Source organism: Hippocampus comes, unplaced genomic scaffold (genome assembly GCF_001891065.2).
Source record: "Hippocampus comes isolate QL1 unplaced genomic scaffold, H_comes_QL1_v1.1 scaffold43, whole genome shotgun sequence".
NCBI lineage: Eukaryota > Metazoa > Chordata > Actinopteri > Syngnathiformes > Syngnathidae > Hippocampus > Hippocampus comes.
The window spans coordinates 398,141-415,553 of NW_017805276.1; the positions used below are offsets into that span (position 1 = coordinate 398,141).

At 42.2% G+C, this 17,413-nt stretch overlaps 2 protein-coding genes across 2 annotated transcripts in view; both read left to right on the top strand.

Moving 5' to 3' along the window:
- unc79 (unc-79 homolog, NALCN channel complex subunit) overlaps nt 1-17,413 on the top strand; it is a 43,929-nt gene that overhangs the window by 5,328 nt on the left and 21,188 nt on the right. Inside the window, exons 3-23 of the mRNA XM_019870265.1 lie at nt 2,053-2,366; nt 3,080-3,250; nt 3,660-3,755; nt 4,132-4,187; nt 4,947-5,076; nt 5,170-5,234; nt 6,027-6,115; nt 6,764-6,804; nt 7,193-7,221; nt 8,509-8,738; nt 9,409-9,580; nt 9,706-9,936; nt 10,310-10,500; nt 11,215-11,338; nt 11,904-12,044; nt 12,908-13,123; nt 13,309-13,536; nt 13,686-13,827; nt 14,282-14,361; nt 14,453-14,601; nt 14,708-14,865. Coding sequence (XP_019725824.1) covers nt 2,053-2,366; nt 3,080-3,250; nt 3,660-3,755; nt 4,132-4,187; nt 4,947-5,076; nt 5,170-5,234; nt 6,027-6,115; nt 6,764-6,804; nt 7,193-7,221; nt 8,509-8,738; nt 9,409-9,580; nt 9,706-9,936; nt 10,310-10,500; nt 11,215-11,338; nt 11,904-12,044; nt 12,908-13,123; nt 13,309-13,536; nt 13,686-13,827; nt 14,282-14,361; nt 14,453-14,601; nt 14,708-14,865 — 3,053 coding nt within the window. The remainder of the gene's footprint in view (nt 1-2,052; nt 2,367-3,079; nt 3,251-3,659; nt 3,756-4,131; nt 4,188-4,946; nt 5,077-5,169; nt 5,235-6,026; nt 6,116-6,763; nt 6,805-7,192; nt 7,222-8,508; nt 8,739-9,408; nt 9,581-9,705; nt 9,937-10,309; nt 10,501-11,214; nt 11,339-11,903; nt 12,045-12,907; nt 13,124-13,308; nt 13,537-13,685; nt 13,828-14,281; nt 14,362-14,452; nt 14,602-14,707; nt 14,866-17,413) is intronic.
- Nucleotides 15,326-17,413, top strand: part of LOC109516070 (protein unc-79 homolog) — a 3,979-nt gene continuing 1,891 nt past the window's right edge. The window contains exons 1-2 of the mRNA XM_019870264.1: nt 15,326-15,560; nt 15,659-15,841. Coding sequence (XP_019725823.1) covers nt 15,353-15,560; nt 15,659-15,841 — 391 coding nt within the window. The 5' untranslated portion in view covers nt 15,326-15,352. The remainder of the gene's footprint in view (nt 15,561-15,658; nt 15,842-17,413) is intronic.

The window sequence follows — 17,413 nt, forward strand, 5'->3', positions numbered from 1 at the left end:
TGTGTGTGTGTGTGTGTGTGTGTGCGTGTGTGTGTGTGTGTGTGTGTGTGTGTGTGTGCCCGCGTGTACCAGTCCAGTGTGTGCGTGCGAGTGCGTCTGTGTATTGTTCATGGTTCAATTCAATAATGTATTCTGTAAATGAGAAATGGGCAGTGAAAAAGTCAGAGGAACAGTCTGTGTATTGACTTGATTTTGTAACAAAGATATACAGTGGATACAGTGAACATACCCCTGCTGAAATAAAAGGTTTTTCTGATTGGAAAAAAAAGTTTAATAGCCCACAATAAGTCCCTCTAATTAAAAAAAAAAAAACTTTTTTGTTTTTGTTTTTGTTTTGTTTTGTTTTTTTTACTCAGGTGAATTTTGGAGTGGTCCAGGGAGAAGGCAGACCTGAATGCAATAAAAGAAAAAAAAAGAACAAAATAAATGCACAAAAGGGGAGGCATTGACCCGAAGAGGGCTGCGGACAAAAGATACCCTCAAAACATATTTAGCACTTTTGCAAAGAACTGCCAACAAATATAAAAATATATCAAAGAGCACAAAATAAATAAAATACAGAAATCAAGCTGTCTTATAAAAATTTATTTTTTTGACATGCATTTCTGCAGCCATCTTATTCTCTGTATATTTAACCCTAATTGTGTATTTTCCAACTTAATTGAAATATATTTATGTGTGTGTGTGTGTAAGTATATACATATATATATATTTTTAAATTTATCATGGTAACTTTTTTCCATCAGAAAATAATATATTTTTTAGAGGGGTGTGTTCACTTTGTACATCCACTCTGTGTGACTTAGCAGTATAACTTGGAGTGGACAAGTCATAAAACGTTCCGTTCAGCTGCAAAAGCTCAAAATATGTAACCTGTAAAAATGTTTATTTAACCCCCCCAACAACCCCATTTTGATTTACCGCCCGAATGTCGCTATTAAGAAAATGGCCTTTTTACAAAAAGATGCATCATCCTTTAAAATCTGGGATGAATTCTTTGCCAATAGAACCGTAGTTCTTCGTATAATGTGCAATCAAAGAGCAATGCTCTCTGGCCCCCTCCCTCCCTCCTCCACCCGAGATGCTCCACACTCAACCCGACAAGTTTTTCTTTTTTTTTTTCTTCCCCCCCCTTAAGATTCAATATGTCCACCACCTTCCCCAGGGGACAGCAAACACAATTGTCCATCCTGCATTAGCTCACAAACATAATTGTTACCAGTCATCCCCTTTGATACAACCTATTCCTTTGTCATTCTAGTTTCTCCTCTACCGTAGACTAGTGGCATTTATTTTAGAAACCTGAATCCATATGCCTGTTGGATCTCATTATTTTTCCTGATGATACTGGTGCAGTATCATATTGTATGCATACGGACATTATTTCTCTGGTGCAATAAACATGTGCTGTGAAATAGGAGCACTTGATCTAACCTCACACACATGTTTATTACTGGCTGAAGCATGTTTCAAAAGTGTCACCTCTGTATTTTCCCTGAGCCAATTTGGTGTCACTCCCATCCTTGACAGCCCGACTAAAGACAAGGAAATTTCAGTTGTTGTTTTCCTCCCCGCAAATTCCCCTCCCGCACATTGGCCTTTTTGCATGGTAGCCGTCGCTGATTGGATGAAGGCAGCCAGCAAGGGACAGATGTTTGCTCTGTCACTTTTATTTGGAGAAGTATGGGGTTGCCACTGAAAACATGCCATTTTTTATATTTTTGCTCCTTGTCACCAGATACGCATGAGATGCAGTGATCATCGCAGTATGTGCTCATATTTTTTTTTGTTTTTCTTTTTCCAAGTTTGACAATATCAAGGCAAATTGAATTCCAAGTCACTGTGAACAGACCGAGCAGGGCAATCCAGTCAAATAGTGAGACACTGCATCCTATGTGGGGTTTATCTGGGTTTGTTTTTTTCTATTTACGCTGTCTCTGTAGTGCCATTTCAATGTAATGTGCTGTTTTTTTGTGTCTTTGTTGTCTCTTTTTTTCCCTTGTTCCCCTTCCCCTCCCCTCCCCTTCCCTCCCCCTCCCAATCCCGGAGCAGCATTCTGTCCCGCACAGGCAGGAAGGAGAACCAGGAAGCTTCCAAATTGGCCGTGCCCATGACCATGTGTCTTTTTCCTGTGCCATTCCCACTCACCCCATCTCTAAGACCACAAGTCAGTTCCATCAACCCTACAGTTACTCGCTCCCTCCTTTACAGCGTTCTGCGCGATGCCCCGTCAGACCGCGGGGGGCAGGGGCAGCAGAGTCGGGACGCTCAGCTCTCAGAGTACCCCTCTCTGGACTATCAGGGCCTCTATGTGACCCTCGTGACCCTGCTTGACCTGGTGCCCCTGCTGCAGCACGGTCAGCATGGTGAGTCAAGGCCCCAGTGCGCCACTGTTTGTCATCATCATCCCCCCTGAGCCGCCTGGCCTGCATGAAGCCACTTCCGCTTTTTTGGCCTCTTTTGTAACGGGATGGAGAGAAGTCCTGCTGAGGATCTTGAGGGATGCATGGGGTGATTGGGAGCACGCTGGATCCTGTCAACCTAATCGTTCATAAGCCATTGGACACACCAGCCATTGGCCTCCTCTTCTGTGCATCATATTCGACTGCATGTTTGTTATGTGCAGTGGGCGGAAATGTTTATGCTCATGTGGAAGCACATTACGCTAAATGGAAAACGTATGCATACTGTCAGGCAAAGTTTGACATTGTTAGTATACCAGGGAATGATTGCCAGTTTTTGTTTCGCAGTCGGTGCTCTTTTTTTTTTTTCCTCATGAATATTTTACCCCTGGTAAAGAAAGCCAGAAAGCATGAAATCCCATCACCTTGACTAGAATGCTCCACTTTTACTGAGTGCAAACTTTACTTTTAGCAGCTTTCCAAGAAAGCGCGCGTTCCGATTGTCCTTTTTTTCATGACTGTACTCATAATTGATGAAATGTAGTAATGTAAGTTTTTTAGCACTGTGGCTGCATCCAGTATGTGAGTACTGTATGTACAGCTCATTGAATGAGTGTCTGTGTATCTCTCTTTGTCTTTTTTTTTTTTTTTTTTTTGCCTCTCCTCTTTCTATTCAGATCTGGGCCAGTCCATATTTTACACAACAACTTGCCTTCTGCCCTTTCTCAGTGATGATATTCTCAGCACTTTGCCCTATACTATGATCTCCACTTTAGCCACATTTCCCCCTTTCCTCCACAAAGACATCATTGAGTACCTCAGCACCTCTTTCCTTCCCATGGCCATATGTGAGTATGCCCTCATGAAGTCAATATCTCCACATATAGGCATACTCTAGAGACTTACGATGAAGCGTGTATATACTTCAAGCATAGAGGTCGAAAAGGCTTATTCTACTCTCAGAAAGAGTAGAAAGTTTAGTTTGTACCCTTCACTTTAACTTTAAGGTTATCTTTTTGGCGTTGATGGAAAGGGGACATGCACTTATCTTTGGAGTTCAACAATTTGAACATTAATGTATCCTGTTCCTTGAAGTACAGTGTTGAAATGGACTCCACCTAGATATGCATTAGAGACAGGAAAAATCTACATATCGCTCGCTACCTGTACAAAATTTCAAAAATAAAGCAAATACTGCACCACAAAATCAAGTTAATCAAGTGGTTGACAGTCTTTTTTTTCCCCTCTCAAATGCAGTGGGATCCACGCGGAGGGAGGGGGGAGTCCCAGCGTATGTTAATCTGTCTGCTTCCTCTATGCTAATGATAGCAATGCAGTACACTACAAATCCAGGTAATCCGCCCTGTTTGCTGCCCTTGACTTTCAACTCATATAAATGTATGATACCTCATATTATCACATATACAGAATCCAGTAGAAATGTTTTTTCAATTTATTTTTAAAGGGAGATTGTGACAGAAATGCTTGCAGTATCTCAATGTTAGTAAATGTGAAGACAATTTGCAATTTTCATATTTTCGCAAGAAACGACACAGGATTTGCCTGTGCGGGCCACATAAAATGATGGTGGCCAGATCTGGACCTCAGACCTTCAGTTTGGCACGTGTGGATGAATTGATTCAACATAAAAGTTCTATTCCAATACTTTTATCCATATAGTTTATGTAAAAGAATTTATGAAATGATTGTTACCTCTGCTCTTTCCCAGTTTATCACTGTCAGTTGCTGGAGTGTCTAATGAAGCACAAACAGGAAGTGTGGAAGGTATCTTTATCTGATTTTGACTTAAATTGCAGTTTGAATAATGTTTATGGAAGTTTAAAGCTTCCTTTATTGTCTTTATCATCAGTTGATTTTTTTTTTACTGTATCACATGCATGAAACAAAAAAATACAATACTTAGTATTATCTATGTATAAGTATGATAATGTAACTTTTAAAAAGCATTGAACATATCAGTCAATAAAAAGAGTTAAAGAATATTAAAAAAATAACACAAGCTTAGGTAAATTGTTGATTTCCTATAGATACACAAAATAATAAAAAATACTATGTACCAAATTCCAGAGTTGATAATGAAATAGTTGTGTGTATTTGAATACATTGTGTTTTCTTGTCGAGGAAAATGAACCACACATGTGCGCCACTTGTAAGATAATAGGAAACTAAGCTTTTCCTTAAAAGTCAAAGTAAAAACTGAAGGAAACAGCAAAGTGTTTCCAAGTTACAAGGAATATCTTGTTCGGTATTTGGCTACCTCTCATTGACTTTGTTTCAATCATTACTGAGTGGATTTTAAGTATTTCTCCCCATCTTTGGCACCAAGCTAAATGCCCCTTAGCCATCACAGTTAGCAGACAAGCTAATGAGATGACGGTGGCTTTAAGAATGGATTCAAAGCCTCAACAAAGATATTAATGCCCCATTATAAAAATAACGTTCTCTTAACACCACTCGGGTCATTTTTTTAAATGAGAGTTTTCCCCACAGGTCTTGTATACTTGACATATTTATTGTGTACAGGACCTTCTTTACGTCATATCTTATGGCCCATCACAAGTCAAGCCTCCAGCAGTGCAGATGCTCTTTCATTACTGGCCCAACCTGAAACCACCGGGAGCCATCAGTGAATACCGAGGGCTGCAGTACACCGGTCAGATCTTTTTTAGATTTCACCTCCCGGCTCTAAATGTCCTTGAACTAACCAAAGCTCTCCATTTTCCCAACTGCCATTTATTCCTAACAGCCTGGAACCCCATTCACTGTCAACATATTGAGTGCCACAATGCCATCAATAAACCTGCTGTCAAGGTGACCCAAGTCAAGATGTGCCTTAAATGTATTTCTCTTGTTCTGTTTTGTTTTTTTGTTGTTGTTGTTTTTTTTTTTGGGGGGGGGGGGCTGGTGGTTGTTAAAGGATCTGTGTTGCAAGATTCACACATGAACTTTACAGGGAGTGCATGTGGCATGCTGCAGATTGTTCGAGCACACACATCAGCATGTTTGCTTTTGTGAGCCCCACGGTAAATAAATCAGTGAACATCCAAGCAGCTGTAATGATAACATCACTACACACACACACACACACACACACACACACACACACACACACACACACACACACACACAGATGCACACAGACCAGCCTCTGCTGTTTGTTGCTCTCTTTTATTTGCTTGGTCTGCCTCCATGCAGCCATGCTCAAAATGGACAAATAGAGTGTGAGCAGGAGCAGGGACAGGAGACGGATTTCAATTACTTTGAGCTGTTGGGGGGGGAGGGGAGGACTACGCTTAATTGGAAGCGGTGACCCCACGTAGCCCTTGGAGATGGAGGTTCTGGGAACAGTAATTCACAGTGCACTCTTTGCCAGGCACAGGTTGCAAGGGAGCAGAGTGCACCATATGCAGGAAGCCATTCATAGCGAGGCATGGAGAGACTGGTTGTGGTGTGACAGTATTTCTTTAGCAAGGATGAAATAGTGTACTAATACTGTACTATTGGGTTGTTTGAGGGACACCCATAGAAAATATAACATAGTGCAGTTTATTAACATAGCATTGGCAAGTATACATGATTTGACATGTTTTTTTTCTTTTGCAGATGTGTATAGATCCCACGCTTTCTGTTGCCCTGGGAGACAAGCCGCCTCCTCTTTACATATGTGAGGAGTGCAGTCAGCGTATAGCCGGGTATGCAACACCTGGTGAATTCCCAACATGACCGACAAAGATACCGGTATATCGTCGATTTACCAATCAGAGGATGCTGATTTCCGCACTCAATTTGAGGAGAACATTCTTCCAATCAGAGCAAAGAATGTTTATATATCAAGTATTTATAGGAAATCCTCCTATTCAAGAGGCCAGGGTTTTTTGACTAACTAGAAAAACTGAAAAGGGGTATCCTAGGTATTTCCAGCCAAGATTACCAATAAAATTGTATATATATATATATATATATATATATATATATATATTCACTTGAAAAATGTTGCTAAAGGGGTTGGAAAAGTTGCTAACACGGTCCCACTGACTGTGCTTTTTTTAAACTGGCAAGCAATGCACAGCAGTGAGAACTACGGAAGACGCAAAAAAACCAAAAAAAAAAAAAAAAAAAAACAATCCTAAGCAATGAAATAAGGAAATTACCTAGCCCTACTTCCTTGTTTCCATTACTGAATCCTCACCTCTGCTTTAGTGACATAACATTCTTGAAATGACATCCTTCCTGCCTTCCATCATTTCTTTCTTTATCCAAGTTTGATTTTCTTGTCTCGTATATGGAGGAGGGTTGCCAGTAAATAAAACCTAGTTTACACATTGTTCCCACCTTTTCAGAGACCACGCTGAATGGCTTGTTGATGTTCTTCTGCCCCAAGGTGAGCATTCCTAACCTTGGTTTTAAGTACATATGAGTGTCTATCACCCATTTTAAAGAATTCAATAAATATGTAGAAATTGTCGCACGTGATCCTTTAAAACAGGGGTGGGAATCCCTTTTCTTATTTGCGACAATTTGAAATTGATTGGAAACCGTACTAAATTTATGAAAAAAAAAAGCATTTTGGCTTGAAATGGCCATTGAGCTTTTAAATGCAGTTGCTCTGAGGTGTTTTTAGAATCGCTTGACAGACCAGATCAAATGGTCTCGAGGACTGCATATGACCCACAGTCTGTAGGTTTCACACCCCTACTTTAAAAGATACACTCAATGAATTTTTCCCCCCTTGTTGGCGATGCAAATAATACTCTTAATTTGATTTGCAGCTGAAATATCTGCCATTTGTCAAAAGAAGGTAAGAATTATATGTACATAAATAATCACAGTTTTGGAATGTAAGGCCCAACTCACGAAGTACAACACTATGGGCTCTGTATTTGTAGACTTAAAACTACTGCATCATGATTTTTGTGCCAGTGGGAGCACTGCTTGGCGTAAAGCGATTTTCAGCCATAAATGACAATGGAATGCATTGAACTCTCTGAATCAGTGTAGAAATCAATTCATTGAATAAATTATTGTATCATCTTTATTATATGTTTTAAATCACCTCCCTGGTCGTGGTACAGCTATTGGGGGGTGGGTTGAAAAAAAATATGATTTGACATTAATTTCTCTTTATTTCTGGTGACATTTCCAGTCACATGATTTCAAATCATCAAATGAAAATTAACTTAAGCTTCAAATTTTTGTCACGGTTTAATTACTTCTGGGCTTATAGTAACTGTATGTGGTCCGTATATTGTGCAATAAGGTAGAGCGGGAGAAGTAAAATGTGTTCCCCCGATTCACAGTGCATTCATTTAACTTAGTACACATGTAAAATAATCTCTAAATGAAACTGAGAGGGGTGCATCTGATTTTGCTGATGGGGCTTAAACAAAGTGATTGCTCCCGAACGACAACTGGAATATTGAATGTGAGATGATCTCCAGGATTCCAGTCAGCAGTCAGGCTTTGCAACTGTGCGTTGTCAATGGAAACAGCCTGCCTCCAACCAGTTTGTCCAGAACATTTAATCCACATCCACATCCTTTCCTCCTTTGCAAGCAGGCTTTGCTCCACTCATCTCAGAAAGCCCTTTCAACTCCCACCTGGATTTACACCGGAGCTTTCATTATTAATTGAGTCATCATTCCTTCCGCTCATTGCGTGTCATATTGTCCATCGTGAACACGCCAGCGGTCCCAAATCTTTCAAAATATCGTGAGCATTTAGAAATGCAACGTCAGGCGTGCAGCACTGCTGAAAGATGGGTGATTGAACGAGGGCCGTTACCATCTGAGGACAAATATGTTAATTTGATCGGCTGCATTGCATCCCTCTAATGGCAATAGATTAGAGGCAGATCAGATTAGGATGGCTCCCTCGTGCCATGCTTTTTTATTTTTAGAAGCCTGAGACAGTGGGGACGCAAAAAGATTTTTTTTTTTTTTTATAAATCCCAGCAGATGTGGAGGGATGGATGTTTCTCAGCAAATGCATCGGTGATTTTGAGACTTGTCATGATATGAATGTCACATCAGGAATCAGAAACTGTCGAGTGTCTTCCCCTTCATGACTTGGACCCGCGTCTTCTCAGAACTGTAGCTCTCACGTCAGGAGGGCTGTGGTCACCTGCTTCTCGGCCGGTTGCTGTGGGCGTCATGGTAACCGTCCTGTCCGCTATTGCAAGCGTTGCCATGTCAACCACCACAGTAGCGAGGTGGGGGCTGCGGCGGAGACTCATCTGTACCAGACTTCCCCTCCTCCGATCAACACTCGGGAGTGTGGGGCAGAGGAGCTAGTTTGCACCGTGGAAGCTGTTATAAGGTGAATTCACATCTCCCTGATCCTGTTAATTGGGCTATAGATGAAGATGGAGACTTGTTAAATCAGGATTAGCATAACTCCTGTTTTACTGAACATTCTATGGACAATACATTAGGTGCATCTGCAAACTCACAACCCAGCACAAGAGCTGCATCAAACAAATCAGCCTTTACAGAAATAATCATTTGTTACTATCAGAAAACAAGAAGAACTAAAATGCCTCATCAGAATCAGATTCAGATTCAGAATCATCTTTATTGGCCAAGTATGTAGAACACACAACGAATTTGTCTCCGGTAGTACAGGCTACACGAGTATCATCATAAACTTTATACTAAGATGTGTTTTATTATTATTATTATCAGCTGGATAAATAACTAGATAATATAAAAAAATATTGCTTTTTGTCTGATCAAAGCTTTCCTTTTATGTTAATTATTGTGGTTGTAATTGATCGTGATTTACATCAGCACTTTGTAACTGAGAACATTTAAGAAACAGCTGAGTCTGATATGTGGCATTTCTCCACTCACGGCAAACTTCAACCACAATAATAATGTTAATGTTCAATTAGATGTCCGCAGATGGTATTCCTGCTGTCCCATCTGATGTGTGTTTGTGTGTTGCATCCAGGGAGTGTGTCCTTTACTATCCCTCCATATTTCTCCAGCTTGCTGAAAGAGGCTGAAATCCATGCAGAGCAACGCGAGTTTGAGCTGAACAGGCGACGGCAGATGGGCATGTCTTCCTCGCACCACTCTCTGGACAACATTGAGTTTGATAACAAGGAGGACGACCAGCACGACCAGCGACTCCTCAGTCAATTTGGCATCTGGTTCCTGGTGTGTACTGAAGGCCCGTTGCCATGTCTGTCGATAACAGGGAACATGAGATAAGGAAACGCACGTTCTTATCGCAACCATGTGGCTTATTGCTCTGCTTCTCTGAACGTCACTTCCATGCACAGGTGAGCCTGTGTACCCCCAATGAGAACACACCCACTGAGAGTCTGGCCCGGCTGGTCAGTATGGTCTTCCAGTGGTTTCACTCTACCGCCTACATGATGGACGACGAGGTGGGAAGCCTGGTAGAGAAACTAAAGCCACAGTTTGTCACCAAGTGGCTAAAGACGGTGTGTGATGTGCGATTTGACGTCATGGTCATGTGTCTCCTGCCCAAACCCGTCGAGTTTGCCAGGGTAAGGTCACATTGTAGTTATGATTTCCCTCACAGGGCCATTACAACTATGAATCAGTGTAACTGTATGATGATTCATATTATCACATTTATGAAAGAAATTGATGGGTGACTTGTTTTGAAATCAGAAGCCAGTAAAAAAAAATTCAACTATTTTTTAGTTCGTTTTAAAAGGGGAATTCACTCAATTATGATAAAATCAAATTCTTGCAATATCTCAATGTTATTAAAAGTGAAGACAATTTGCAGTTTTGGTATTTTAGCAAGAAACTTGAATTCGACACACATAATATGCCTTTGCGGGCCACTTAAAACAATGTGGTAGGCTGCATTACCAGTCAATCATTGGGTTGTGCATTGTATATTGCTCTTAGGTTGGAGGTTATTGGGACAAGTCCTGTAGCACAGTGACCCAACTGAAGGAGGGTCTAAACCGCATCCTGTGCCTGATTCCTTACAATGTCATCAGCCAACCACTTTGGGAATGTTTCATGCCTGAGTGGCTGGAGGCCATCCGCACAGAGGTGCCCGACCAGCAGCTCAAAGAGTTCCGGGAAGTCCTAAGGTAAATATGACCGTCATTCAAGTATCTAAGTACATACAATATTTGAGTAACTAATGTTTAAGTGGTGGTCCCGGTGGTCGACTGGTAGGCGTGTCGACCTCGCAATGCAGAGGTGCAGGGTTCGATTTTGGCTCTGGCCTTCCTGTGTGGCGTTTGCATGTTCTTCCCGTACCTGCGTGGGTTTTCTCCGGGTACTCTGCTTTGGTCCAACATTCCAAAAACATGCGTGGCAGGTTAATGGAACACCCTAAATTGTCCCTAGGTGTGAGTGTGAGCAGGGATAGTTGTTCGTCTATGTGTGCCCTGCGATTGGCTGGCAACCAGTTCAGGGTGTCCCCCGCCTACTGCCCAAAGACAGCTAGGATAGGCTCCAGCAAGCCCCGCGACCCTCGTGAGGATAAGCGGATCAGAAAATGGATGGATGGATGGATGTTTAAGAGCAGGCGCTGCCCATGACAGCATTGTCCTAGTTTTCCCAAACACCTTCAGTTAAAGTGGGGCAGTGTATTAATATTTTTGTTCTCTTCCTAACACTGGGTAGTAAATGTGATGAATATATTTGCCAACCACTTTTGAAATTAGAATATAGTGCCTAATTATGTTCACATACGCGCAACCTTGTTTTCTAGTTCGAAGCTGAGCTGTTGAACATGTCATGGTTTTGGACTGGATAATTCGCAACATTTTTTTTTCCCCTCTGTCTTGTTCATGCAGCAAGATGTTTGACATTGAGCTCTGCCCCCTTCCCTTCTCCATGGAAGAAATGTTTGGCTTCATCAGCTGCAGATTTTCCGGCTATCCGGCGTCCGTGCAAGAGCAGGCTCTGCTGTGGTTGCATGTACGCATACACCCACACACAGACTCACGCTGTCTTCCCATTGACCATCCCGTGGTTCTGTCCACAGCGCGTGTGAATTGAACAGGTTGTCGTAGAGTGTCAAGTCTGGGCAGGAGCCTGCTGAATATGGATCTGGGTCACAGAATGAGACAGAGAGAGAGGAGAGATTTGGGCTTCTATCCCATATGCACTTAGAGCTTGCCACCGTGGATCATTTTCAAGTTTTCTGACACAACTGTGATGGAGAGACTGCATTAATTTAGATTTAGTAAATAGGTCAGATTCGGATCATAGAGAGAAGTGGTGGTTTGCCACTGTTATATGTCATGTCCCACTATTTAAAAAAAAAAAAAAAAATCATTTGCTGTGTTAAAAACGATTTGCAGCACATTTGCATCGTCATTGTTGCGTAAATGCAGACAGACCAACCAAGCAAAACACAAAACTTGAAACATGGTCACACTCTTTTTGTTCAAATAGAAATATCAATCAATATGACGCTTTTTATTTAATGGTGTCCGAGCAGTCTTCAAACTCACAGGTCCCTTTAAATGAATGGTCCTAGGTGCTGTCAGAGCTGGATATCGTGGTGCCTCTGCAGTTGCTAATTGGGATGTTCTCAGATGGCGTGAATTCTTTGAAGGAGCTGGCCAATCAGAGGAAGGCACGTTTCTCCGATCTGACTAGCAACACTGGAGCTCGCAGGGTGAGGAGAAAAAAAAAGTGAACTTACTTTGAGGCATTTATGTAAACATTGTATCATTCCCAGCACTCTCGTGAAAACATTAAAACAAGTACAGCTCTGATGTTACATTACATCACTCGAAGGTCAATTCATGGACGCCTGGGTTTTCTAAAGACTGAACGCTTTCGAACTGCTGTTGGATTTGATTTCTCCCATTCACCGAGATGTACTGGATGTTGCCATGGGAACTGCCAAATTCTAAATATAGAATCCCGAAAGAGCTTCATTTAACTTAACTTGCAATATAGATGTAACGCTCCCATTTACATTTACAATGCAGTCTGACTGACATGCCAGGGCTGAGCCATAACATTTTAAACTTATGTACTTTTCTGAAATTTTCAGCATGGATGTGCCACATACGTCATCCGTTATTACCTAAAAACATGTCAAAGACATAATCATTAATTAATTTGATGAAATACATCATACACAATGGAGATACAGATTATTCATTAAAAAATGCTATATTTGAAATTTGAACGGTTAAGGAAACAGTTTGAATGTTAATACAGTATACTGTATTTTAGCGCTGTCGTATATAAGTCTTGCAGCTGCTCGTAAAATGTAGCCACACTTCACTTCTCCTTCTGCCCAAAGAAATGCCAACAGCTCACTAACATGCGTGCGCAGAGAAGCTGCAAGTCAAGCTACCTGTACATGGCTAACATGACTTGTTGATGATGGAATATTACCAAAAACGAAATGTTACCGGTTTTATGTTGTGTTTTTTTGGGAATGTACAATGATCAAGTTGAATGCTTTTAAAGGCAAGCACCATACAGGAATACATGATGGTATTATGATGGGTTCTGTCCATGTAGGTGAGTGTGGTGTCAGATCCGGGGCGCCGCGGGCAACACAACACCCTCAGCCCGTTCCCAAGTCCTTTCAGGAGCCCGTTCCGCAGTCCGCTACGCTGTAGTCCGTTTAAAAACCTGGGCCACGCCACTGGCCATTGTGCCTTGGATTTAGATTGTGACGACGACGACATGAACTTGGGCTGTTTCATCCTCATGTTTGACCTCATACTAAAACAGGTGACCTTCTTAAATGTATTGTACATAGAAGTGTAATGAGCGCCGTATATAGTTGTCACTCAAGTCGTGACAAGTGCAACAAAGCGATACCAACAACGCTCACAGGTGGGATCTGGAGATTGGTGCGTCGTGCTCCGCTTCCTTTTCTGTGTTTTTAACGGCCATCTCCCCACTTGCTGTCCCAGATGGAGCTGCAAGATGACGGTGTGATGCTCGGTTTAGACACCAGCCTGGGGAAAGATATTGTAGGGATCATCAACAATGTCTTCCAAGCCCCGTGGGGGGGCTCGCACACCTGCCAGAAGGATGAGAAGGCCCTGGAGTGCAGCCTTTGCCAATCCAGCATCCTCTGTTACCAGCTGGGCTGCGAGCTTTTGGAAAGGCTGACCCCCCGGGAAGAGATACGCCTGGTGGTGAGACGCAGCGTGCATTTTTATTCCACTGAATCTTAATGAACCCTGTGTGTTAGCGACTAAAGCTTTTAAATAGCACGCCGTGTCCCCAAACACCCCGACTCATCTTCTGTCTTGATGGGGAAACATGTGACCGATTTTCTCCGCAGGAACCGACAGATAGTTTAGAGGAAACATTATTGCTTCCTCAGCCAGATTTCTCCCTTGGAGCGGAGAACGGAAGTGAGGAAGAAGACAACCCAAGCGCGGCACACACTGACAACCCCAACAACCACTCTCCTGATACTGCACGTAAGTGTCATCCCCATCTTGCATCCTGTCACAGGACAAACTGTGCACAAAAAAAAACAAAACATCAGATGTGGCTAAATAAACAATAGCTGAAGGCTCTCTGCACCCGAAGTGGTGACAGTTGTATATTCGGAAGGCCAACATTTAGCCTTGCCTACTGGAATAATGTATATATACAGTGTATATTTATTTTCAAATATTAAATATGCTACAGACACCTTTGTCCACGCATGATAGCAACATGAGACCGTCAAAGGTCTTGAACAGAAAAGTTAACTCATCAAGGGGGTTCTTCTGCTACCTTCAAGGCAGCTACAATGTTTTTGTTAGTTTTGAACAGCGTGATTATTTTATTGAATATTTATGTACATTAAAAAGTACTTCCCATGTTGCAGGAACTGGATTCAGGTGGTCTGGAAGAATTGGATTGAAAAATTATTCTCTTTCTTTGCAGCTCTGAAGAACAACTCAGATAAGAGGTTCTCCTACCAGCAACTTCCTGTGTCTTTGAAACTTATATACACCATCCTGCAGGTAAACTTAAGCGCAGATAGAAATTGCCTTGAGGAATTTGTGGTTTTGGTGGTTTACTTTGTTGGTGGGGGGAGGGGTTGTTTTTTTTCAGGAAATGTTCAAGTTTGAAGAGCCTGACATCTTGTTTAACATGCTGAACTGTCTGAGGATCTTGTGTCTGCACGGGGAGTGTTTGTACTTCGCCCGTAAGGATCACCCCCAGTTTCTGGCCTACATCCAGGAAAAAATGCTCATCCCAAGGTTGGTGCAAAATGCCACCTTTACATCCACGCCAGCCCACACGCAGCTCCGAACACATTAACAAAGTAAGAATGATAAATGCCACACGTTTCTATTTTTGTTTCAGTCTGTGGTCGATGTTGAAGTCCGAGTTTTGCCAGCTGGCCTCTCTGGCGGTGCCTCAGCTCCTCCACGCCCTCTCTCTCTCCCACGGGGCGGACATCTTCTGGAACCTCATCAACACAAACTTCAACAGCAAAGACTGGAAAATACGATTTGAAGCAGGTGAAATGACGGACGTTTTCTTCTCCGCATCTGCATTTTTTTTTTCCTTGCAGTTCGTTTTGGATTAGATGAAATGTTCTTGCCTGTAGATGTATAAACACCGGTTATCATAATTGCCCTAACGTCCGAAAATTGTGATTTGTAAGTGTACGAGTGAACCATCTGAACAAGACCCCCTTTCCTTTTCTATGACGTACGTCCTACACCACTGCTAACCATCTCCTCCCTTGTTGTCATGGTTACAGTGCAGCTCCAATACCCGGCAAATAAGAATTGACGGCTTGATATGATGTTTTTTTTTTTTTTTTTAACCACCTTGTTATTGGCTGCAAGTTGACCTTGAGAGAATCAGGGATATGTCCTGGCTGCAAATTGACCTTGAGAGAATCAGTGATATGTCCTCTGAAATGGGCTGCATTACCAGGAATTCATTTCAGTTTTGTATTTGTGCAACATTTTGTGTTCCTGCACTTATTGGCGTTGTGCTATGCAGGGCTTGTGTCTCTGCCTGGATTTCCAGTTTGACACTGTCGTGAGGGATCGGCCCGTCATCCTCAGCAAACTACTTTTGCTTCATTTCCTGAAGAAAGACGTACCTGCTCTCAGCTGGGAGTTTTTCGTCAACCGCTTTGAAACATTATCACTGGAGGCTCAGTTGCACCTGGACTGTAATAAGGAGTTCCCTTTTCCTACAAGTATGATAACGCCAAAGTCCCACACCTTCGTTTTACTTGCGACAGCCACATCACAGTCCATTTATATTCTAAATTCCTAACAACCTGTCTTTTGACAGCCATCACTGCCGTGCGAACCAATGTGGCGAACCTCAGCGATGCAGCAATGTGGAAAATACGACGGGCGCGCTTTGCCAGGAACCAGCAGAAGAGCGTACGCTCACTGCGTGACAGCGTGAAGGGCGGCCCGCCAGAGTCCAAGCGGGCATTCTCACTCCCCGAATCACTGAGCAACCGACAATGTGAGTAGTGTGGATTGGTCACTTAGTCCCCTCCGCTCAAATGTATCCTGCATGTGTTCTTTTAGTATTGAGCAAAGCGGTGATTGCTCCAGACATACCTTTTGAAATCACGGCCAAAAGGTTCCTAAATGCACTGGAGAAAATGTATTCTGGTCTGATCAAACCAAGGTTAATTTTGAATGTGATTGGTAATTTTTGAACACAGCCGCGTTCTCAATTATAAGAACTTGTGTACACGTTTGCACCCACATTTTTTCAGGGGTGTATTTTCATTTCCCCCCTCAAAACGATTGCTCACATTTTGATTGAGTGTTATGGGTTGTAGGTCGCAAATTTTTGCAGTGATTTAGATTGGTCTCATTTTTTTTTTTTAGTTACCAACATTAATACATACAACAAGAGACAAGAACAACAACATAACCACATGACAAAAACCCACAAAAATATCAGCACCACAACAACAACAAAATGTAGCTTACGAAGCAAAGTCCAGGGTCTCCATTTTAGTCTTAATCCCGGCCTAAACATTTCTTACAACATCCCATCTTCTGTGTATTTTTTTTTCCCTCAAAGGTGAACTAAACCCAAGATGTCTTGGTGCACTCTGAATTTGTGAGACTGTGATGTTAGCAATCCAGCCCACCTAATTTGCTCAGAAAACATTACAGTTTATGAATATTCAGCAGTAACATTATCCGGCGCCAGCAGCCAAATAAAGAAAAATAAATAAATAAAAGCCACATACACGCACAGTGTGCTTGGTGAAGTAAAAAAAAAAAAAAAACATGCTGAACTGTCTGAGGATCTTGTGTCTGCACGGGGAGTGTTTGTACTTCGCCCGTAAGGATCACCCCCAGTTTCTGGCCTACATCCAGGAAAAAATGCTCATCCCAAGGTTGGTGCAAAATGCCACCTTTACATCCACGCCAGCCCACACGCAGCTCCGAACACATTAACAAAGTAAGAATGATAAATGCCACACGTTTCTATTTTTGTTTCAGTCTGTGGTCGATGTTGAAGTCCGAGTTTTGCCAGCTGGCCTCTCTGGCGGTGCCTCAGCTCCTCCACGCCCTCTCTCTCTCCCACGGGGCGGACATCTTCTGGAACCTCATCAACACAAACTTCAACAGCAAAGACTGGAAAATACGATTTGAAGCAGGTGAAATGACGGACGTTTTCTTCTCCGCATCTGCATTTTTTTTTTCCTTGCAGTTCGTTTTGGATTAGATGAAATGTTCTTGCCTGTAGATGTATAAACACCGGTTATCATAATTGCCCTAACGTCCGAAAATTGTGATTTGTAAGTGTACGAGTGAACCATCTGAACAAGACCCCCTTTCCTTTTCTATGACGTACGTCCTACACCACTGCTAACCATCTCCTCCCTTGTTGTCATGGTTACAGTGCAGCTCCAATACCCGGCAAATAAGAATTGACGGCTTGATATGATGTTTTTTTTTTTTTTTTTAACCACCTTGTTATTGGCTGCAAGTTGACCTTGAGAGAATCAGGGATATGTCCTGGCTGCAAATTGACCTTGAGAGAATCAGTGATATGTCCTCTGATGGACTG